The sequence below is a fragment of the Poecilia formosa genome, unplaced genomic scaffold, assembly GCF_000485575.1.
Source record: "Poecilia formosa unplaced genomic scaffold, Poecilia_formosa-5.1.2 Scaffold65, whole genome shotgun sequence".
Taxonomy (NCBI): domain Eukaryota; kingdom Metazoa; phylum Chordata; class Actinopteri; order Cyprinodontiformes; family Poeciliidae; genus Poecilia; species Poecilia formosa.
The window spans coordinates 836097-861387 of record NW_006800004.1 but is presented as its reverse complement, the minus strand read 5'-3'; the positions used below and the strand labels follow the sequence as shown (position 1 = coordinate 861387).

The following is a 25291-nucleotide window of genomic DNA, read 5'->3' as shown; positions in this document are numbered from 1 at the left end:
GGGTGGAACCCTCCATGCATGGTTAGTAGTATATCTATATCTATATCTAGATAGATAGATAGATAGATAGATAGATAGATAGATAGATAGATAGATAGATAGATAGATAGATAGATAGATAGATAGATAGATAGAATCTGACCTGAAATTAATCTTGTTCTATGAGTTTATTTTTTCTAGCACTTTTAGCACTATTTCACTTTGAGAGATAGAAAGAAAGAAAGAAAGAAAGAAAGAAAGAAAGAAAGAAAGAAAGAAAGAAAGAAACATTTAATAATAGATTAAAGAACTTGCTAAGGTGAGCATTTAAAAAAGGAGATTTTCTTCCCTCCATTAGAGTTCTTGGAAGGTAGATCTATGGCTGGAACAGAATCCTCCAGGGAAGTTTAAAGCTGCTAGCACCTGCTGCTCAGACCGGTATTGATCAGAGGGACACCGCTGTGGCAGACAGCACTGTGCTAAAGTAATTACCTGTGGGCTTCACACGGCTTCACTCTCCAGGGAGCTGCGTTTAAGTCTATTTGAGCATACGTGCACGCATACACATTCTCAAGTAAGTCATTGCTTGCGATTGTAATTGAAAGTGGATGTCTTTGCCTCTGCTTGCTCCTTCATAGAAAACTACATTACTGTCTCACTGCCTAGCTTATTACAAGCTTTGGTAATTACTCAGCTGGGTAGTCAGAGGAACCGGGAGGGGGATGGGGGGTAGTTTGGATGCATGTTGGTTGAGGAACTCGCTGATTGATGATTTTTGGTTTTATCCTGATAAGGAAAAACAAAAACATTAGATCCTCAATCTCTTTCCCACAGCCAGGATTATCCATCGTTATACAGTATGAATATTATACTACTCATTTTATTTCAGACCATTTTGGATAAAGTTTATAGTCAACAGATGAGGTTAAAGTCTGAAAATGAGAAAAAATGAGAAAAATTGCACTTTTTTTTTCTTTTGCCTTTTTAAGAGCATTGCTCTACCAAAAATGTACATTTCCTAATAAAGCCTGACATGTTAGCGCAGTGATCTCTGACTTTGGAGACTCAAGTGTTTACCAAATGGTCCACAATTTCCTAATGCGAGCATTTGGATGAGTGACTGGGTTTCAGCCATCTTAACAGCCTGTATTCCCTCTGGCTGCAGATAAATTAGTTTCCACTGTAATTTGCACTGAGCTGTGTAAAACGACTTCACCAGCTTTTTGTTTATTTATACTCGGAGAGCAGGCGAGGGCAAAAATTATGCGAGGGAAATTCCAAGTGCTTTCTAAAAAGGAGGAGTGGGAAGAGCTAATTACTGGGAAACTTTGGAACCTACTTTTACTTCTACAAAAACTGAAATTAAACCCAAAAGACTCTATCCGCCAACTATGCAGCAGATGAGTACCAAGCAGAAACTAAACGTCAACTCAGAATGAGTCAAACTCATCAGTCGCCTCTAAGGACGAAGGATTTGATGGAAGTACGTGAACACGACAGGCAGCAGAGACACGTTTTCTGGGTGAATTTCTTGTCAAGAGCCTCCAGCACCATTCCTCATCATTCCAGCTGATCTGTTGTCATGGCAACTCTCACCAGCGTTCAAGGCTGATTGCCCATATACAACCTTTTAATTCCTGTCTCGCTGTCCTGTCACACTTCAGGAACAAACTGAAACCCATCAACTCTTACAACACTGACATTTGTTAGTCTTGTCATGTCCTAAATGCACGGTGGAAAAAATGATGGATGATGGGTGTTACATAAAGGAGAGGAAAAGGAAAGTATGCCTACATGTGGTAGAGAGAGCTGAAAACAGTCTCCAAAGTACCAAATCTTCTCCAGATGCACACAAAAAACTTGTCTGCTGTGCCTGAGGATATTTACAACACATCTACTTCCTCCATTGTGGAAATGCAGCATAACAGCATTACTATCAGCCTGAGTTTCACTCATGTCAAGTCGTTATGGGAAAGCTCCACTGTAAATGCATTTCAGTTTATCCATGACTGAAAGATCAAGAGAGCAGCAGGAGTCTGAGAAGCTCACACAGTAAACTGTGAGTGAATATCGGATTAAAGCTCACGGTTCTTACAACTTATCTGTCAATGGACTTGAAGACAGACTCTATGATCAAGAACTGTATGAATGTGCTGCCGGTCTGGAATTTCATTCTTTAATTAGACATAAAATATCATGGATTTCCTGGCTTGGATTATTATTAATAAATTATAGGTACAATATACAAATAGAGATACTCTCTATTCTGCATGATTATAGCTTAAACTTAGAGTTGAAAAAATGAAGAGATTTGTGGTTTGAACGCACCATGTTCATGTGTTCAAACTATTGTACACAAACACAGTAGGTACATTTATCTACTTTACTGTTCAGGTAAGAGATAAGTTTACCTCAGATGTTCACTCAAGAAAAAGACAAAGGTATCATAATTTGCTTTATCCTCCACAATTTCTAATTTCTTTTCTTCCACCTTGCTTTGAACAGATAAATGTATGGATGTGTCACAACTTTCTCCAGCTGATCAGAAACAAAACTTCAGTTATTATCTTTGAACCTGAAGAGAAACCATCTAGAGTCAGCACACAGCTTCAGCTATTACAGCTAGAAAATAGAGATCAGGCTGAAATCTGGGTGTAGTGATGGACTCTGACCTGAACCTTCAGACAGTAACAGAGTGGGGCTTCTATCACCTGAAGAACATTTCCAGGATTAATGGACTGATGTCTCAGCAAGATCTAGAGAAACTCATCCATAAGTTTATCTTTATTGTCATTGATTGAACTGCTTTGTTGCTGAAATGAGCTTTACTAAACTTGATTGACTGATTAATGCTGTTGCAATTTTGCAACTTGCAAAATATGCTGTTGCCTTTTCTCATATCTCACAGATTTTTACATGTTTTTTCCCTTAAAAATACTTTTCATAGTCTGTTTCCAAATCTGCTATAGATGTTGCATTGACTAAAGCATCTTGACAGGAATTTTTAGAAAATTTCCACATCTGTGAACTGACTTTCTCGCTGTTGCTATGATTCAGACTGCAAATCCCAAATGTTTTCTTAAGACAACATATCAGAAAGCAAGGAGAAGGAAGTTTCTTTCTGAGAATTTGAGATATCTGACAAATAAATTGAGCTATCTCCAAAGACTTATGAACACAAAAATGTCAACATCAGGGATAGATTGCTATGGTTTTTACACTGTGGACTCTGCAACACAACTTATTGTACCTGGGCTACAAGCTTAAAGAGAGAAAGGGTTGTGCAAAAAAAAACAAAAAAAAAACAAAACTAAAATAAAACCATTCAGCTCAGTGGTTTTAATCTCAATGAAAGATGAGGAAGATCACATGCGTCAAGACAAAGAGGGCTCAGACTAATGGAACCCATTGAGCCAAGACAGAGTTCCCAACAGGGTTGGCCAAGGGATGCAATTTTGCATTTGTTTAACCTGCACCTGTCCACAATAACAGGATTGTAAGTGAAAATGTAAGTTGCGGAGAATTAGACCAATGGAGAATCTTGTCGAGGTTAAAACACTCTACGAGCCTAAGAACTAAGAAGATGTTTCATTGGAGACGAGGTAGATTCCTTGCAATGTGTTTGAAACCACCAATTGAAAAAAATAATGTCTTTGCTGCACTTTGCGTCTTACTCAACCTCACTATGTTTATAGATGCATTCCCACCAGCCGAAGTAAGCTCTGCACTGATGGAAACATAATTATGTCATGCACTTTAGTGCTTGTTGGATATTCTTGGACATGTGAAGCATGTCCAGTGAAGCTTCTTCCACTGGTTTAGAATTTGTCACCTTCAGGGGTATTAAGTTCCAGAAAACTTATTTCAGGTGAAAATGTTGGAGCAGCTGTTGCTGATTAAGTCCTAACCACTAACCAAAGGTTCCAGCCACATTTCCCCATTTTTACACTTATTTTTACAATGTTGGTCTTACTTTTGATGTGACTACATTGACATGATGGTGGTTTATCATTTTACAAATCTTTTTGTGAAATCTTCCCTTTTTGTATTTGGGGTAGTGTTCTATTGACATATTAACGTACAAATGTATGCACACTAAAATATGTTGAGCCTGTCAGTTCATGTTTGATGTTGTTCTACAAGGAAATGATAGTAAACATACATCTCAAAAATGCAAATGAATCACTGAACAATGTTTACTCCCGGGTGAAATCTGAAAACATAAATGTGTCACTGCCAATAAATAAATGTTCTATTTCATTTGGTCAGACTTAAAGGGGAAGTATTATGTTTTCCAGGGACATGGGGCTACTTGATGACACAATCAAGTAACTATGTCAAATTCAGTTGTTCAGTTGTTACAAATATACTATAATAAATATGATGTAAAAGAAACTTTACTTTGTAATTTGACACCTTGAAGTTGGGCTTCTGTCTCTTTAAAAACTTCTGCTCTTTCTGAAACTCCATTTTCAGGAAGTCATCACAACATGGCTCCTCTATTAACACTAACAAAATTACCACCAGGTATTTGCTAATTGCTGCTGGCTAGTCTGAAGGAGCTGAGTGAGGGCTACTCTGAGAGGGGGAAGCTCAGAAACTTGGAAACTACAGCTCTGTGGAGGAGCTGGGCCTTGAAGAGGCGAACCAGGTTTTCATCACAGAAAGCTCAGAAAATGGTAAATGGCTACAGAGGACTCACAGCCCTTCACACCACATTCATTTGTTCACCTTTTCACACAGTACTGAATAGCAGCCACATGCCCTCTGACCTCACCAGCAGGCAAGGCAGGTGAAGTTTTGCCCTAAGACACAACAACAAATGCAGACAAAGCCGAAATTGAACCGGCAACCCACTGATTGCGGGATGAACTCCTACCACCGTCACCACAGTCATCCCACCTTTTTTTAGATGTTACTGAAATGTGAACTGTTGAGCTTTCATGACTGGAGTGATGCTCCTTCAAACTGACATTATGATAATAAATAGGATATGACACATGTCACAGCTGCTGTGCTGCAGAGAGTTTACATCAGCTTTGGCATTTAACCTTAGACAAACCTTTCAGTCACATTAACCTAAATAGTAAAATAGTGAATTATTTGAGTGTTGTTTTTTTTTGTTGTTGTTTTTTTTGTGAAAATGTCAACCCTTTTGTTTTTAACCACTTACACACAATAAGTAAATTCCAAACACTGGGCAGAAAAGTCAAAGTTAATTTTTACTTAGTGCTTTAAGTATCTCATAAGAAACTGTTCCTTCTCAGTAGAACAGCCTGTAAGTTGTCCCTTTGCATCAAACCACATCTTTACTCAACTTTGAGTAGGGGAGCTTTTTTAACCAAACCGGTTCCAATGGTAACCTAGGCCTAGTGTTTGTGTAGCAGTACTTTTTGTTTGTTTGCAGATGTTGCTTATGTGTCAGATTTACTGGTCTACTAAAACTAGCAAAAACACCATTCCTGTGTATGAGAAAAAAATGCCAATTGTGTTAAGTTTCATGCATTAAAATGTATGCAACTAAATCAAAATTAACGGGTTCAGGCCTCTGGTAAGCACTGGATTGGCAATGTCTCCCTTCGTTGTGCTGATTATCTCTGATTGATGCTCTCTAATGACATCTGCATCAGATGCAAAGCTGCATGCAGGAGTTGCTGCAGCCAAAGAGAGGTGGCCTGTGTTGGCTGCCAGTCATAAATAATTTAATTAGCCTAATTGTAAATAGTTTAAATTGTTGGAATAATATTCACTCTTTCTGCAGACATGCACAGCACACTGGATGCTGATACATAGCGTCAAATGATAATCTCTCTATACCTTACAAAATTACAATATAGAAATACTATGCAGTTAACAGAAGTAGAAATGTTTTACTCAAGACAAGGAAGTGGGAGGAATTAGAGGGCTGGTCACTGAACACCAGAACATTCATACATTGAAACCCAGGCAGAACTTTAACCAGTTCCTTTAAAAGTGACTGGATTATTTGAATTAAGTCAGAAATGAAGATGAATAACTTATATGCATAGATCTGTATATTACCATTATCATCAACCTGACATGTCCAGTTGATACACATCAAGTCAAAACATCCACAAGACATGTAAGGTCTCCTTTTACAGAAATGCCTGTCTCCATTTACTCTTATTATATTGTATTCATACTGTGTACTAAGACAAGATGTCTCCTCATTGCAGAGATGAAGATTTTTATCCCTGAAATGAAGTGACCATTGTCTGAAAGATGACTGCCATAAGTCATCTAAGACATTCTGAAGCGCTTCTGGGTTGAGTCATTTTGAGTTTCTGACCCTTGTAACTACTTGGAAGCCTCTTGCCACTCAGCATACTGTCGACATTCATCCAAGGAGTGTTTATTTCAGGCTAGACTCTCACTCAGTGGCGAGGCACTTCCCTCTGTTCTCTTGAAAATGTGCAAATACATTGAGGACTCTTCAACCTCTCTCTCTCCTTTTGACTTGGTAAAATAACAAATGTCCCAATGTTTTCCCTCTGAATGTCCTGCAGCTGCATAGTCAATTGAGTTGATGTTTCCTGCATTGCTGATGGGTTTTGCTTTTTCATCATAGTTGCATTTAGCAGTAGGAGGCTGAAAACCCCAGAGCCTTGTCACTGGATTTGGAAATCTAAAGTTACCCTGTTGTTCAGCACATACCACTCTGTAGCTTTATATAATTATATATCCATGTTGGTATTTGCTTGTTGTGTCAGTCAGTGGTCCCTCCTGCTTGTGTTGTTTGCATGTTCTCCATGTTGTCATCAGGCCTCTTGTAGTCTCCTCTCTTCAAGTGTTTGTGTCAATTTCTATGTAATCACTCTCCCTGTATACTCAGCATGTCCCTCCATGTCTAATACATTATAACTGAATCTTCTTTGCCTTTTTATAATTTTTTCATTGTCAGTTTGTAAGGAATGTGGCCCAAACTCCAACTGATAACAACCATGGGGTTGTACATGGGATCATTTTACCACGGGAGCAAAGTCAAATGTAACATCTGAGTCAGCCGTTGCCTGCCTTCATTTTCATGATGTTTGTTAAAGATTGTTAAGTAAAGCCTGGATGTCGTAACTGTTGTTGATCTTCAACTACTGACAAGGGGAAAGACAAGCTTCAAGTTTGATGACATGGAATAAGCTAGTAAACTTCTCAACTCTTCACAAGTTTACCTGAGGTTTTTGTGTAGATAAAAGTAGAATTAATTCCCCAGACCACAAACTCAAATGTGTATTTTTTGGCGCAGGCAGTATCGACTTCAGCAGCAATTCTAATCACTTTTTTATTTTTATCTTTTTGTGCAAAGTTGTTCAAAAGGATTTTTTCCATCGCATAAATAGAAAAACTAATCAAATAGCAAAACATAGTGTATTCAAAACATGCATTCTGAATAAGAGACAAAGGTACAAAATATATTGAAGAGACAAGGGATGCTTTATTGAGTTTTGAAAGCAGGACTGATTGTGATTTAGAGAATGCAAATTCTTACATCTATTCTCCTGAACCAGTATAAGAACAATTTTCTTTTTTAATTTTAGTCAATGTGGAGCTATGAAAGTTTTTTAATGTGAAGTTTCACAGAACACCCCATGTTGTAATAAAGCTGGCTCTAATAAGGACTGAGGAATGAATACTAGGAGTTCTCCTGCAGAGAGGTTCAATAGTTACAAGCCCTAGAATATGGCAATTAACTACACTGAAGATTAAAGCTCTCATCAAAGCTTACTGAGCTCTAAGTAGCAGACAAATCTCATCATAACTTGTTGGGAGGAGATGGTGTAAATCAGGCCTTCATGGGCATAATGCTGCAAAGAAGCAACCACAATCAGAGGAAAAGAAACCAGGGCTTTTTGTTGTATATGTGAGAAAGTAAGAAAGTAAAAAAAGAACATATATAGATGAATAAAGTTTCAATCATCCAACTCTAATGCTTAGACAAGTATCACTCTCTTATTAATAAATACCATTTGTGTGATTTAATATTAATATTAGGTGCTGTTTTTTTATTTTGGTCCATTCCACTCATTCCTTTCAGCTTTCCCTAAATTGCACAAAGGTGACCCATATTTCCTTAAATTCAATCAATTGTTACCATAGTTACAAATCATAACTATCCAGCATCCACAAGCAGAGGGAATAATTGTCCGAAGTCACAATGCCTCAACCCAAAAAGAATTATTAACAAGTCTGCAAAGCTGTGCAATTTTAGGATCTGGAGTTACCCAACCAGGATTCTGACTTAAATCGGATTGAAAATCATTGAGGAAGAAAAAAATAAAGTGATGGCAGGATCAGGTTCCTGTCTCAAAGATTTGGGGTTCATCACCAAAGATTAATTATCAATTTACCAGTGGAAACATTGGAAAAGTTTGATTGTTGTAATGCTTGTAACATGTTCTGATATATTTGTTGTCAATTAGAGTCAAACAAATAAACGGAATTGTATGTATCAATGTATTTCTTTTATTGTACCTTGTACTTTACAGCCACCTAAGTCAAGCAAACTGAGTATGGAAAAAAAACAAAAACAAAACAATAAAAAACAATCCAGATTTATGGAACTGCCTGTGTGCATGAAACCAAGCTCATTTGCTTTACACGTCCCAATCAATGTGAAATTGAGTGTACACTCCTCCCTTGACACTCCTCCATTAACAAATGCAAATCAATCTAAATAAGCGCTCCATGTGTGATTCTCCTCGCTACATAGTCCAAAGTCCTTAATGTGTCAGTTGGAGACGCTGCTAAAATGGGGCATTTACTCAACATTCATTTATGTTTTATTTGCAAACACAGACATCAATCAGTGATGTCCACCACTTATATGCACAACATACACACTGTTTTGTAAATGAATGCAGATGTGCTCTGAGGAAAGACTGCAGCTGCAGTTATTAAACTTTATGCATGTGCTTATTTACAAAAATGCTGTTTTGTGGACTGGTGCACTCAGAGGCTTTGTAGACTCTTCTGAACTTCAGAACTTCAGCCAGCAAAAACAGGAAGCCACTCAGTTTGAGCGTTTAATGAGAAAAAAATCCAAAAACAAGATGATGTCTTCATAGTGCCGACAAGAAGATCTTTGTTCTGTTCTGGTGCCGATGCAGCAATTTACTTCCAGTTGATCGCTTCACTTACGGAACAATGAGGTCACAAGTCAGACTATGGTTATGGGAATACGATAAACCCGGCAGACACAAAAATGATTCCATTCCACAAATCTGGCATTGCTTGGATTCTGCTGAACCTGACCGGTCTCCCAGACCTCTCTAAGAGCCTTCAGCAGTTAGGAACACCAGCATGGCCAGTGGGTAGGTAGAGGCAGCACACAGTCTTCTGTTGTTCACCACTTCAGATGGGCCAAAACACCAAAAACCTAGACAGATAACTACTTTATCTATGATAAGCAACTGATGTGCTGGGCTTGGATCAGAAAATCCCCTCAGTCACTCAATAAAAACTCTTCACATATGAAAGAAGTAGTAGCATTCTACTACTGCTAATAATACTAATATAATGGAAGTTATAATAATAAAGGCATTGTTGGTAAAAGTATGTTATGCACAACTGCATGAAAACATTAATATGCACTTGCAAATTTACAAACATGACTGTCCATCATGTGTCTGATGTGTACAATGCTTGTTTTTCGATCAACAGTTTCACTGCCGACCCTTTAGGTGTCACCAGAGAGACCAATAACCTTAAAAACATATGCAGGTCATGGAGTTCTAAGGTCAGTTGATTATTGGTATATTAAATTGTTTGTATGGGAAATTTCACATGCCATGTTTTTATGAGTGTATAACCTTTAAACAAGGCGGCTCTGGTCTGGTTGGCAGCTGGTCTGAATGTTCTCCACTTGTAGACTTGGAATGACGGATTTCTAATTCTTTTGAAACTCTTTTCCAGAATATCTGTCAATCTATCTATCTTGCTCTCTGTGTGTATGTCGTTTTGTTATCAATGGTGTTTCATGTTATAATATGAATATTCTTAAATAAAGACTATTCTTTTTTTTTTTTTTTTACAAAGTGAGGTGTGAGCCCCAATCACAGAGATAAACATCCTGACATTTCTGTTTTAACATTTGTTTATTGATTTCATGCAATATTTTAATTTTGTAAAAATTTTGAATTTGCAACATCCTCCATAATCAAAATTACAAGAAACATAGGCTTAAGGTATTTCACTTAAAGTGTAATGAATCTATGAAATACATGAGTATCACTTTCAAAGACAAAAAATGTGGAACTATTCTGAATATGTTAAGATGATGGTAAGGGAAATGAAATTGCACAAAAGGCTGAGTAAATATATTTTCCAAATAATTTGTAGAAACAGATTGATTGCATTATTCCAGCAACTGTTTTAAAGATGAACGAGTCTGTCCTGATGTTTAACATAAACATCATAGAAACCATGTCTGTTTTCTAACGGTCTGTGGTCAGAGAATGTGTATCATCAGAATGAAGCTAAGTGTTAATTTAGCAGTAGTCATATACTCTCAGCAAAAACATCATCTTTCTCTTTGAGTCTCTTTTTTCCAATCTGTAAAGAAATGAAGCGAGGCGGAGATATGTAATCACAGTCGTTTGTCTGTCTGCCTGACTAACTGTTTGTCAGCAGGGTTGCACAAATTCCATCAAGCCGCAACTTGTGAAACAGAGAAGTGGAGGACAGCCAAAATAAAAATATATATATACATATTTTACTGGGTCTGATGATTGTTTCGCAACTTCAAAACAATGTCTGTGCAGTAAATGAGCTGCATTCATATCTATAATCTTGGTCTTGCTCTTGATCTTTTCTGCACCAGTAGTATGTGACCCTATCAAGATATATTTAAATTTTTGTTTTACCATTTCGCTTAAAAATAGTAAGACTTAAGATATTAGCTTCAGCAATTCTGCTAACATGGTTTCCACTGTGAACATTAATGTGTATTAACGGATATTTGGTGTTTGAACCATTGAAATAGGCAGTTACAAGCATAAACCGGGCCACAGCAGACAGGTGTGTCCAACTTCAGGCCTTGAGGGGCGGTGTCATGAAACTTCTAGAGGTGTCTCTGAATCCAGTGATCTCCCCCCAGTACACAGTCAAGTTCTCCCGTCCTACAAATGACCGACTCAGGTGTGCTGAAGCAGAGACACATCTAAAAGTTGGAGATCACCAAACTGAACTTTGATGCCTGTGTCTTTAAGATTGGGGACAAGCATAAGCGAAATTCTGACTCCAAATGTCAGAATTAAGCCAGTATTCTTCAGAGAACATAGAAATTGTTGGCATTATATACTACTGCTTTCAGTGCTCCAGTTATCGTGTGTTGTACCTTCTGAACATGCACAGAACCTACAAGCAACCAATTGCAGCTACTTTCTTACCGATGCGCTGCCCACACTAAACACTCTGTGGTGTGTGTGTTGTGTGTGAGTGTGTGAGACACTCTTAGAGGAACTCCATTCAGAAAAGAGCGGAAAATATTTTTGTTGTTAAAATCCCCTCAATACTTTAAGAATTCGGCACTAAATGTTTCACTCTGGATTTTGCTTTTTCTAAAGCAAAGAAAAAAGAAAAAATATTTTTTTTAAAAAGAAATAAAATGTATCTTTGTCTTGATCCTCTTGATCTTCCTCTGTAGCTTGATCTCCATGACGACTGTAACTTTCTGCCCTGGATGTGGCTAACTTAGCCATTAAATCCCTCATCAGTGAAGCGTTTTCAGTGATTGTCTTAATGCACGCTCTCCTGCCTACTGCTGACCGTTTCTGTTTTCATCTTTATTCTTTCCCATCTTCATGTATTCTGCTCTTCATTCCTATAATGTGTGAATGACTTTAGGGAGACATCACTGATGTAAAAAAAATGTTTTTTTTTTTATATTGCAACTGCAAATGTTTCATTTGTAAATGGTTATAGTGCAGCTCACCGTCTGATATGAAACATAAAGTACAGTGATATTGATGCAGCTGTCATGTTGAAATGGTTCTTCTTCAAATTTAAATACCAAAAACATTCACATATTGAGGCATTGCATCTTCAAATGTGTAGATTTGCAATTGCATATCTACATCAACGCACATCCAGGCAGATAGTTAGAGGGTCTGTGCATGATGCACAATCTATTCAAAACTGTTTATGTGCAGTTCACACTGAATAAATGCTTATCGCCCAAATAACAGATGCCCAAATTTGGCCTTACACATCAAACATCAAGTAAAGTGAAAAGCTGCAACTTTATTGTTTTTTGTCATCTGCAGGTTGTTAAGAGACTTCTCTAAGTGCAAGATAAAAAAAACAAAAAACAGAGGTGGATGTATAAAGTGCAATTTATCTGTCACAAGTAACAAGTATATAAATTGTAGTTTTGTTGCTTAAGATGTCTTGAATGACTTGAGCCCATTTGAAAACTAGTTTCAACTGAAACCATTAATCGGGTTAAATGTGATTAATCAATTATTGAAATAATCATCAACTGCAGTATACATAAAAATGTCATTTGCTTAAAAAAATAAAACTCACAGAGCAATAATTAAGCCAAAGTTTTATAAAAAAATATATACTGATATATATATTTTGCAGTTAAGATGAAAAACCTTCTTTGTGTGTAAATCTGTTCTACCCAGAGCTCCTCTAGTAGGAGTTTTAGCTTCACCTGGTTCAGATACCATTAAGGATCTTTTGCTTACTAATTATCAAATGATAAAAGTCAATAGATCAGCTCTACACTGCATTGATATTAAGACAATCAGAAAGGGCTGAGCCTCTCAGAAGTTGATCCTACAAGGGTTATTTCAGCTGGAGACGCAACATTTGCTATACATGATCAAGTGTTCAATAAAGGAATTATGTGTCACTGCGTTTTAGACGAAATACAATGTTACTGGTGCTGATGCTTACTAAGCTCCAGTTCTTTTTGCTTCCACCAAGACAAACTCTCAGTTGATAAACTCTAGAAGCCAATTACTATGAGGTAAGTGCCACATTTAAAATGCCAGAGGTTTTTTTGGACCAGTCAAATAACAGTAAAACAATGCACTTCAACAGGAATGAAAAGTCAAGTTCACATGAGAATACCCCAACCTGATTGTCTATCTTCAAAAAGTTCATTTCAAAATCCATTGAAACAGAATTTAAGTATGTCATGTCCAGCTTTGAGATGTGCTCACAGCTAATTATTTAGCCATAAATGCCACTTCTAATTAATATCTTTAACACTGTCGGCCTTTTAATATCTCCAGGTGGTGTCAATAAATCTCACTGTGGAAGCTGAGATTAACTCCAATTTTCCAGCTGCTGGTTTGGATGAGAAATTATTTGTGCACAGTGGTGCTCATTCATAAGCACCACTGTGTTCAAAGTACAACTGAGGCATCGGTTTTCAGAAACACTGGGATAAATAATGCATGTGTGGTCAAATCGTCCCCATACATATAAACATAGAGTAAAAGACATAAAGTGAATGAGAGGCTTAATTATGTAATGACGTGTCCTTAACTTGGGTCTTGGCTTTTGGGAAACCAGTAACAACTGGCTCCATGATTAAGAACTGCAACCTCTTTTGTGGAAAAGCCCAATGTTTGCTACATTCCATTATTATTACAGGAGAACTATGATGGAAAATTCACTTTTTATAGGCTTTGTACCTTTTTTTTCTGTACTGCTTCTAGAAACAATCCAAGCACTAAAAAGAATCATTCAGCAATTTTCTGACAAGTGTCTGGAAAACGAGCCATTTCAAAATCGTCCTGACGTTGACATTACAATCGGCAGGTGGACAACCGTTAACTCGAGGTGATGCCTCCAAATTCTCCAATTTTAGATCCAATCTTGTATGTATGGTGTGTGCTGGAGAAACGGGTCCAACTCCTGGAGCTCCACCACACCACCTCCAGAACTTTAAAAAAAATCTTCAAACATCTCATTGTCAGATACTGCTGCAAACTTACAGGGGTCTAGCAGAATCATCAGGGCTGTTTTCAAACCAAAATGAAGACCAACTCTCTGTTAGGCAGTTTGTCATACTTCATGTATGACAAACCTGTGCTGTAGAAAACCTGTCTGGTGTGTAAACATAATGCCCTAATGCATCATTCATGTCCAAGACAGTGGACCTCAGTCTGCCCTTGCATATGTTTCAAACATTTATTTATGTTTTCCTTTATGTTTCCATTAATAGTGACTTGAAGAAGCCATCTCAGCTCGCCTTTTCTGCTACTAATATTCAAAACATTCCTACTTCCTCTAAAGATAGCACATGAATCATATTTTGCCTAATTTTTCATTTTGCCCAGCCTTTTTATTTTTTATGCCACTTAAAGCAAAAGTGAAAGCCCATTAGCATTCATTGGGAGGGAAAAATATGTTAATGGCATTTTAATGGTCCAAATGCAAACCTCCTCTGTCATCACTTACCCTGTCCTCTGTCTGTGTTTTCATCTGTCCTCTTGTTTTCTCTGTGCATAAGCTGTTCCTAGGCTGCAGACTGGGGGCAGTGAATGTGTAGCCTTCAGGCAGTAACAGCCTGAAAATGTGAGGACTTAAAAAACAGACTTATCAGATTACATCACATCTCTTCTGCTTTCCCACCCCAGAGTGTCAGTGAGCTAATACTGTTTGTGTGTGTGAGTGCGTGTGTTTTAACAGGGCCTCCTCTGAAACACATAAATGTTATATACAGCTACTATTCCAACAAATAACTTTCTCATAAACGTGTGTATTTCTGCGTTTTTGCTTCAAAACCTCCCTCCCCCCTTAACTGCTGATATTGACAAAGCATTTTGTTGTCAGTGCACACCTGAAACAGTCTGATTGTTTACCAACACTGGATTAAAATATGCGTCTGTATGTATAATGCAAATATGCAAACATCTTGACTTATTTACTGCTTGGTCTTTTTATTTTCGCCTACAAATGAAAAGAAAAAAAAAGAAAAAATATCAACTTGCATCCTTTTTTCAATTGTGACATTGGAGTGATAATAATGGTAAACATTAGATAAGTAATATGTACTGATGGATGTAACTGATGGACCAGTGATGTGTCCAGGATGTGTCCTGCCTTCCACCCAGCGCCTGCTGGAGACGGGCACTGGCTCCCCTGCGACCTCTGGAAGAGCAGATATTGACAGTGGGTGGATGGATGGATGGATGGATGATGGATGATGGATGGAAACATGCATTTTAATCTGAAGTGTCAATCAAGCTAGACGGATGTGCACTGACAGCTACATGCTCCCAGGAAATATTAGAGACAAAGTTGGGTGTGGCACACATCCAAATGAAGAATTGTAATTTTCCAGTCAGACCTACTGCACACACCACTAACCCGACCCTAACCCATACAGCAGTTGTTCAGATCACAGAGAACACAGCGATAACAGAATAGTTTGTGTTAAAGATAATGTTTTCTGACATGTATCCCACACACAGTCCTGGACTTGCACATTATTTTTACACAGAAAGGCGTTTTGGTCTATAGCTTACTTATGAACGTTTTGTATTACTGGTACATGGTTCCTTGTTACCTACATGTGCCAGGGCAGCGTTGCTTCACAAAAAAAGAAAAACTGAAAATGGAATCATGAATGCTTGACGGACATTTATGAAACCAGCCTTGCATCAAAGTATCAAAGTAGACAAGTCTGCGCTGCACAGAAAGAATCTTAATGAATTCAACACAATTATAACGCCGAGGTTAAGTAAACAATGCATGACGTCGCCAACTAAGCTGCACCTCTTTAACCCTGAAAAATTACTGCATTGCATGTGGAAAAATCCGTTTTGATGCAACATTAGATACAGTCAGTAAAATCATCAGTAGGTATTCAGTATATACCCCAAAAATATATTTCAGATTTTATTTTTTATTTTTTTTTTAGATTAAATGATGTGTAGCCGTTTTAGTAAAGCAAGAATGATTTAAAGTTAAAAGTTCACAAGCTAAACCAGTACAGGATGCCTCTGTTCTCCACCGAGGACTTTGACAAACTTCTCCAGATAATCAAAGTGATAGAAATGAACATTCCCTGAGTTGAAGTAAATGTAGAGGAAAATGCTGAAGATGGAAAGAAGACAACCTTACCAAAACATGGAAGGGACTGACACACAGCAGGACAGGAAACCTCCCTGAAAATAAACCCCTACTTCATGTCTGGGACGATATTTAACAGGTGAACCAGCCTGACCAGCAGAGAGACGGGGGAAAAGCAGCCAAGTGACATCAAAGTTAAATCATAAAAATTTCACTGAACAACAAGTCCAGTGAATTAAAAAAAGTAAAACCTGCTGTGTTTCACTTTGACTCAAATAAAAAAAGTGTTGTTTTGTTCTTTTTTTAAACTGGCTGACAAAGAAGGGAGATTGGAAACCTAAAATAAAAAGCATCAGCAGAAGTCATTTATCTGGGAAACAACTGTCTGTTCCAGTTTGATTGTTCTTGACTAAGTATGTATCTATCCATGCAAATGTAATCATTTCTCAGCTTGAAATAATCCTACAATCCAAACAAGAATTAATTCTTACAGAAACGTCTCTCCAGTTTAGTCAAGCAAAGCTGTTTCGATGTGCTCCAACTTCATTGTTTCTTTGCTTGAAGTTAGTAAGGTCTTTCTGTCTTCACGTCTTTTATGTGACTTTATAAATTTGCCTACTTGAGTTTCTGCTTGCTGCTGCCAACTAACATCCAGATTATTACATGACATTACGTACAGTAAGAAATGAAAACAAAAGAGGCAAATCTTACAGATACAAAAAGACTGAAGACATACTGGAGCTCTCAAAAGTATACAGAACACTTTTAAGAGCCAAACCGGTGCTGTCAAGTACCAGCTTACCTTAAAAATAATTACATCCTTATGTATAACTTCAAAACTGTTTCCAACTCTGACATGAGCCATTAGGTTGCCAAAACAGTTTGCCCATCAATGTACATCATTTAAATTGGGTGTCCAGTCAGTTCCATGGTCGCATGTTTACAAATTGCTTCAACAAACATGTGAACAATGAGAGTCTCTGAAGTGGTCAATAAATTTCAAAGTGAATTTGAGCAGCCAGTCAGTCTCATCCAACATCAGTGTCTGACCTCATGAATGTGCTGCTTGAGGAATAGTTAAAAAAAAAAGAAAACAGCTTGGAAAGCCATCACAGAACATTTAAGGGCAGGATGATGTCACACAAAAACTCAGAGATTTTGATAGACACATGCTAACAAGGAGAGAAGAGGTCACAGGTCAGGATGGTTAGAAATCGTTGGAACTCGTGTTTTTAAACTAAGCTTGAACAGTTTTTGGCACACAAGAGACAAAATGTGGCCTGTATTTGTCTCTCAATTATCAAAAATTATACCCAATTATCACCTGCTACTTTATAGGGACAACTCTGAACACAGAGTTTGAGAAAACACTCAACACTTTATTTTGGAATCCTTAGTAAAATTTGCCTTTGTCTAGTCGACATTCAGGTTGCTCTATTTTATTAAGTCTTATGTGCCATATCTATGTCGTCTGACTGTGAGGACAATACAAACTTACTTTTGGAGAGCATCTATCTTGTCAGCTTTGATTCCTCTGAGCAGCTCTTCAAGCAGGTCCAAGCTTTCAGGTGGAGGAGCAGTGGGACGTTTCGAAGAAGTGTGGATGAACCAGCCAACGAGGATACCAAGGACAAAAATTCCCACCCCGGCAAGGAAGTATCTATGGACAAAATCGGAGAAAGGTTTCAGTATAACACAGCAAAGAGGAACAGGAAGTGGTTTCAGATTAGCTGACATGATACGAACGATAACACCAAGAGAAAAGAAGACAAAACACTAATCAGAGTATAATAATAATACTTAGATGAATAGAGTTTCAAAGGGGATTGTAATGAATGCATTATGTATCTGGAGTCAGGGTATTCATTTAGAAAAGTCATATCGCATGCAGAAAAGTGAGCATTGTACTTCTCCTAATTGAGGTGATTTAGACTTAACATCTGCTGACATCTGAATTGAAGAGAAATGATCTAAGAATTATTAATGCAATTTATTATTGCACTGCTCCTGTTAATGCTGGAGCAGTATAGATTCAGTATAATACTGAATAGAGAATCCAGAATGTTCTTTTATCATTCAAAATGGAAAAGTTTTGCTTCACAGTGAAGAAAAAAGCCTTCATAAGACGTTGCAAATTTCCCAGCTTAATCAGATTTTTGCATGTTGCATGGAGGTTGAAGTGGACTCAGAGAGGTAGAGACAACAAATGGACAGTGAAGGTTTAATGAAAATAATGACGACAAACAAAACTTGCAAACAGCCAGATGAACACAAAAAGCAGGAACCAGGAACAGGAGGAGGAGGAACATAGAAGGAGGAACCAGCAAGGAGTGAATGAGAGAGAGGATTAAATACTGGGAGTGTGAACGCTGGAACAATAGACTAATTAACTAGTAGCAGGTGTGAGGGGAGAGAAAGAGAAAGAACATGGCTTACAGGGCGAGGGAGAGCACAGCAGGAGAACTAAGAGTAAAAGAGAATAATGAGATACAAGGAATAAACAAACATAATAAATAGAATCACTACAAACTAAACTAAAGTGAGACGGAAACAAGACTGATCTGACCAAAGCAAGAAACTAAGGAATACACAGCACTAAACAAACGTCAAAACAATGCAAACAACCCAGGATCCTGACCGGTTATTAATGTGTACTAAACAGATTGAAAATATTCCTTAAACATCAAAAATTCTTTGCATGATTTTTGTATTAACCTAAAAAGCTGTGTTAGCATGGTATGAGATGATGTAACATTTTACCGGTTGTGTTTTCCATAAATGCATCATAACACAGTAAAGCTGCTCTGTAACTACCTGAGTATGAAACAGTGAAGTCGCCTTTGACCTTTGTGGCCAGTCGTCCTGGTGAAGTGAGAGATGTAGTTGGGATCCTCTTGGAGTCGTTCAAAGCGTCCATGAGGTGAAACTGAGACGGAATTCTGGATGGGTTCCATGAACTCGGGGTCAGGGTCAGGGCCAGGGTCTGAACAACCTAGAGGTCACAGTTCACAACATAGTTTTGCTTTCTTTTTTTACGTTAGCATTTCCATTTCTAAATTAATGAAAAAGAAACAAAAACAGCAAAACAAAAAAGAACAATAAGTCAGATAATATGTTATTCAGGGACGATGGGTTATTAACAATCTGTTGGCTAAGTTCTGACTCAAACAGGGAAAATAAAAAAAATAAAAAAACGTGTACTAAAATATATAGTTCCTAGCTCAGAATAATGTGTGAAGGACTGAGAAAATGAAATCATGTTGGGTTCAATCAATCCTGACAAGTATTCAAACAAAGATAATGAATGAAAAAGTAAAAAAATAAAAAATTAAAATTAAATTTACATTTACATTTAGCTCAGACATCTAGATAATAGTCAATTAATCATAGTAAAAAAATAGATGTAGTCAATTTAATAGTTTTAAATGTATTATAAATGGTCTTCCAACTGTTTCAGTTGGAAGACTGGAGTACCGGTAAAACTTTGCCGGTACTCCGCCAATGTCCCAGGAAATGTTTTTCCTCTTCCTTCAGAGAGGAAAAACATTTTGTTTGTGACTCATTATTGTTTGTTTTGAGATCCTGATACATATTTTCAGAAAATATTTTCCTCAGTCTAATCAAAAGCATGTGGGATCTGTGCTACAGCTCTGAACCAACTGCAACACAAAACTGAATCATATTTGCATTATAAAAAATCATGAATCTTACTCATCAATGGGTGATGCATATTGCATGAGGTTCAGCCCAGCCTTATTACACATCTCAACAGCAAACTGTAGACCATAGAAAATAACTTGGATTTGGTGAATTATGATGATTATTTCATTTTCCCAATAATTGTCTGACAATACACACTTTGTGAATTTTCAGTGCAGTGAAAGATTTTTTATAAATGATTCATACACTCGGTTTTATTAATCTAACTTCACTTGGAACATTTATTAACTAAATGTGAGCTGAAAGATTCACAACAGCTTAGCCTGATTAGGCTACACAAACCATAATTATAATAGAAAGATGGCAGTAATGTCTGACCTGATCTCTGGCAGTCGCCATGCTGCATCTGCGTGCGTTCGCTGCTTGGCCCCGCTTCCTGCAGCTCCTCCTTGTCCAGGTCCCAGTCGAGTTCCAGGGATCCAGAGCAGCGCAGAACCTCTCCATCCAGTGGCCCCGCCTGGGCATCACACACCTTCCTGTAGGCCATGAAGTCACCTGGAGCATAAAGACACAAAAACAGACGTTTATTGTAGCTTTTCTAGAAACACATGCTGCGGTCACACTGGCTTTGATGCTCAATAAATAGTTTTTGTTTAATTGGACTCATTTTGTGTGGTCATTTACATTTCCAATTATATGTCATCTCCTGAGTGAACTGCAAACAACCTAAGTGTCTCGCATGCACAGGAGAGGGCGCAGTAACGTCACATGTAGCAAGCGGGCTCAGTGGAAGTAAACGTGGATGCTAATGATGGAGCATATTTTGGGATTTTAAAGTTGTTGTCCAACCAGAGCTAGCATATTAACTATTTAACATTATGGTCTGTCATGGTTGTTGTTTTTCCTTCTGCTTCCGTGTATCAGGTGCAGAACAGTGAGGTTTGTCGAGTTTGTCGAATGACATTCAGGTCAGATGAAGATGACCTGGCCATGCAGACACAGGTCACATTAGAAGGGATCAGGTATCACATATTCAAGTGGCCTGAGCCACATTTGTTAAAATGGGATCTGTGTTGTTCAGAGTGTCATGTAAACATCAGGTACCATTCTCATTAAATACAAAAATTGGAATTGGGTCACTTCAGGCTGCAGTATGAATGTAGCCATAGACAATTCCTCACTGTTGGAGCAACAGAAAGGTGTAATTAAGAAAGATATTTTAAGAGAACATTGCAGCTTGTCCATTCTTCAGCTGTAGGACAGAATTATGGTGAGGATTTCTCCTGAGTTAACTCTGGTCTGAAAACGATTAACATTTTAGAATTTCCATTGGTCCAATTCACCACTGAACTGCTGCAAAACAACACTGTACAACATGGCAGCTCTTGTCAAGGCTGTTCATAGACCAGTTGCCAAAACTATATTCTTATTTATCTTCAAATGGAGATCCAGCTGAGTACCATCTCATTCTTAACCCATATGCTGCAATATGAAGTCAGCCCAGTCCTTCAGCTATAACAGCTTCAACAAAGGGGCCACGCCCACCTACTTAGAAACACACAAAGAAAAACTCCCATTATTTTTCCTGCACCATCTTTTTCACTCAACACAATGTATTCAAGCAAGTTCCATTCTCCTGACAACCATCAAACTCTCCTCTGTTGGACTGTCAGACAGAGGTCTGCTGCGTCTCTCCAGAGATCACGTCTCCACTGCTCTGTAACCCAGTGGTGGTGTGGTGTGCAGTACTGCATTCGAAGGTCTGCATTGCTCTCCATGATGCAAGGCTTGCATGCAGCTGTTCAGCCATGAAGCTCCCTACACACTGCATTGACTATGCAGAAAGTTGACAACCTGAATGCGTTGGGCAACTCAGCATCTCCTTACACTTCTTGGGATTTTCCGTGGCCTTGTTGCCGTCATCGCTCTTTTTTCCCAGTTGTTTCCCCTCTTGAAAGGAAACTATATTTACCAATGTATTACTGGAAATATGTTGTTCTGTTTTATTTTCCCAATACATTTTCTAGTATATTAAAGGTTCTAAATACATTGAATTATATAAGATGCATGTATTATGCAACATTTTATATGTTCATGTAATATATTGCAATATATTTCAAAATATACAAATGATTGCAGTTTTCCATATATTGCAATATATTAAACACAACTACGTGTTTATATATCCCAAAATATTAATTATGTTATATTCATTAATAACTACCATCACTTATTACAATTTATATGGGGAAAAAAATAATATATATATATGAAAAGATATATGAGCAATATATATGCATTTTTTGTATTTATCTATATACATGCATATGGTTTATACCCATTGTTCTGCCCTTTAATTTATTGTAAAATAGGTTTTTAGTGTTAATTTTGTGACAGTGCACTGAGTCTTTTATTTTGAAGGTCATGTCAGGCATGGGACAGGAAATCAGGCACTTCCTTTAGTTTTTCACAGTCACAAGTGAAGAGGTGCATCTGTTGTAGTCAGCTTTTTGTTTGTGCCAACGACATCACTGTCTGTAAGTTTTCATTCTATATTCTTGAGTAGATGTTATTTAGTATCTTACTTGTTAAGAATGTGTGAAGTAAATGTGGATTTTGATAGCTGCATAGTGCTTATGGGTTCATGTTGATTTCTTTTGGGCATGGAATTATAATTTTCTTAGTTTAACTTTTTTCTAAGGATCATAAATTAAACACAGCTATTTTTTGCTTATATGTTACAGTTTACTCCATGTTTCACTTGTACTTGGGTCACCAAAATAAAGTGGAGGCAAAGACTCTATATCCTGACTCAAGCATTCATTTAGCAGTCGTTCTTCTTGCTGCTTTATTGTGTTAAACACACAAGGAGAGCAAAATACCTTTATTGCAATATATTGGAAAATAAAAATACTAAATCTCTTATATGAGAATATATTGCTCAATGTATTGAATGATATTTTCCGATATACTGCATCATATCGGCGATATATTTTAGTTTCGTGATGGTCCACTTTGTTGTAACACCACCAACAGTTGACTATAGGGTATTTGGTTGTTATAAAACATGGTAGCGTCGTGTTATGGTACCATGTTGGAATTCACTCTTACTCCAAATCTGTTTGATCTTATACATCTGTGGACATGGAGGTCATTGGAAAGACTGAATTCAGTTATTTAGATGGTGAAACGAATATTTTTGGGAATACAAAGTAAATGTGGATCCTGAAAACGAACTAAAATCTAAACTATCTAAACTATAAAAAGTTGCCTTACATGTAATAATGCAGCTAAGAGAAGTCGTGTTTGGTTAAAGGATGTAGATAAATACTTAGCACATGGTGAGACATTAAGGAAAGTCCTGCTTGTGTTTTGACCCCAGCTACCGGGTCATTAAGGTTTTTGTTGAAGCTTTCCATGACTGACATGTACAAAGACAATTTGTGGCTCTGCCAAGCCTGAGCTGCATAAAACCTTCCAGCAAATGTGTTACTATGTCTTTAAGCTTAATTGTGCTTTTTACGTCATCCGTTGTAAAGCAGACTATAAAAGGGCAATTATATTCACTAAACATAAAACAAAGTGGCGTAAAGAAAAGCTGCTTCTGCTACTTAAACTTAAAGAGAATGGCTTTGTGATTTTCACTCCAGCGTCGATATTTCAACACCAATGTTCTTGATATGGACATTTCTTTGTACTTAAGTGAGGCTTTGTTGAATTAAAACAAACACAAAACTGCACAGCAACTGTGATTGGTACCAATTTCAGTTTAGGTTTGAAGTGGTTGCCTCAGATGTGCAACTGCTAAATCACTCCCAAATCTGGGAGAAAGAACTAAAGAAGCAATGATAAAATCCTGTAAAGAAGAGTGGACAGAGTAAGGTAAGGAGAAAAACACACATCATGAGAGACAAAGACAAAGCAAACAGATGAAAACAGGAAGGCAGAAGAGACAGGGCAGAGAGTTTATAGATGAATGAGAGAGGGTAAAATGCAGAGAGAGGAGGTCTGGGAGTTCCCTGGCATCAATCTTCAATGCTCCACCACACTTTCATTACTTCTAGCTCAATGCAGATGAAGGCTCCTCTCACTAAAATGGAACAAAAGTTCAGTGCAGCACTGACCTCCTGTTACAAGCCCCACACAGTGCAGATAGCATCACCTTACTCCTCTCACAGCCTGGGAGAACAAAGCCTGTTAAAACGTTGTTACCATTATTGTCTGCACATGTACTTTGGCTTTGCAAGAGTTCACCGTTTTCCAATTCTCACATCTACATAAAAAGAACACCTTAAATAAACTTCAGATACTTTTCTTCATTTTATTGAAAACTGAAGGGTTATTTTGAACCCTTCTATATACCACTATAAAAGTTGTATATAGTGCGACAAAAAGTCGTATATAGTGCCACTGTGTCCAACTGATTTGAAAGAGCATACATTCTCTGATTTTGATCTCCAATTGGAGAGAGCTAATATTTAGTGCATCTTATAATGCCAAGACATCACGCATGATGACAGAAATAAAGATTAATAAGTTGGTTATATTGCTTGTGCGTCAGATTCACCAGTGTTGCTGAAACGTGCGAGTACAAAGGTTGTTCCTGCAAACGCATCAGCAGATGAAATCTTTGTGTAAAATTGCTTGGTCCCCTTCTTCCAGTGTTAAAAAACCATTTACCATTCTGTCTGTTAAAAGTGATCGTTTCATCTCTGGGGTTTTTTTGTATGAAAAAACCCCCAAAGTGATTATGTTGAAAATATTAATGCGTAAAAATCGATGTAATTAATTAATCGAAATGAACACATCAAAGCCCTGGTCCTAATTAATAATACATAAATATTAATAAGAAGAATGTAAATAGATAAGAAAGTTTGTAATAACTGCATTTATGTTTAACCCTAAACAAACCTTAATACACACCACACCTCTAAACCTAACCCTAAAAAACAGAGTCTCCTACTTTAGGGCCTTTAGGCCTTCAGAAGATCAGTAAATGTCCTAAATAGACAACATAAACATTAGAAGATAAATGTGGCTTTTTTGATCAGTTACCTCTCATTTTATCTCTGTTAGCTTCAAACAGATTGACAAGGTGGTGTGAAGCCTTTCTACTTGCCTCCTATACATAAAGTGTCATCACACCAACATGCTGATTATACAGTCAAACATTTTCCCTGATCAAGGCAGACAAAGCATGAAAGTGGGGGAATATTTTTCCCAACCATTTAATTTGACACAACCTCCTCAGCTGCTTTAGTTATGGAATATGAAGTGTGCTGTCAATCACGGCTCTCCAACACCGAGGCACCAGCAGGGGCAACGGAGCACCAAAAATTATACAAATTTCCTCATAAATTAAACATGAAAACAACCTTAAAAAGCCACCAACTCTATAGATTTTCACATTATGAAGAAAACCTAAACAGATTAAATAGTAATCCCGACTGCCTGATGTGTTTAACAGCAGAACTGTAAGATAATGAGTAATAGTAAAGAAAATAATACAAAAATAAAAATCCACATGGGCTAATCTGGGTAGCACACTGTAATATAATGGCATGCTAAAGGGTCTACATGGAGACCCTTTACATCAGGGGTC

At 37.5% G+C, this 25291-nt stretch overlaps 1 protein-coding gene across 2 annotated transcripts in view; it reads right to left on the bottom strand.

Annotated features, from left to right (window-relative positions):
- naaladl2 (N-acetylated alpha-linked acidic dipeptidase like 2) overlaps positions 1 to 25291 on the bottom strand; it is a 393728-nt gene that overhangs the window by 207476 nt on the left and 160961 nt on the right. For both annotated transcript variants that reach the window (XM_016672733.1, XM_016672734.1), the window contains 3 exons: positions 20068 to 20244; positions 18844 to 19021; positions 17528 to 17689 (listed from right to left, as the gene is read on the bottom strand). In XM_016672733.1, the coding sequence (XP_016528219.1) occupies positions 17528 to 17689; positions 18844 to 19021; positions 20068 to 20244 (517 nt within the window). The remainder of the gene's footprint in view (positions 1 to 17527; positions 17690 to 18843; positions 19022 to 20067; positions 20245 to 25291) is intronic.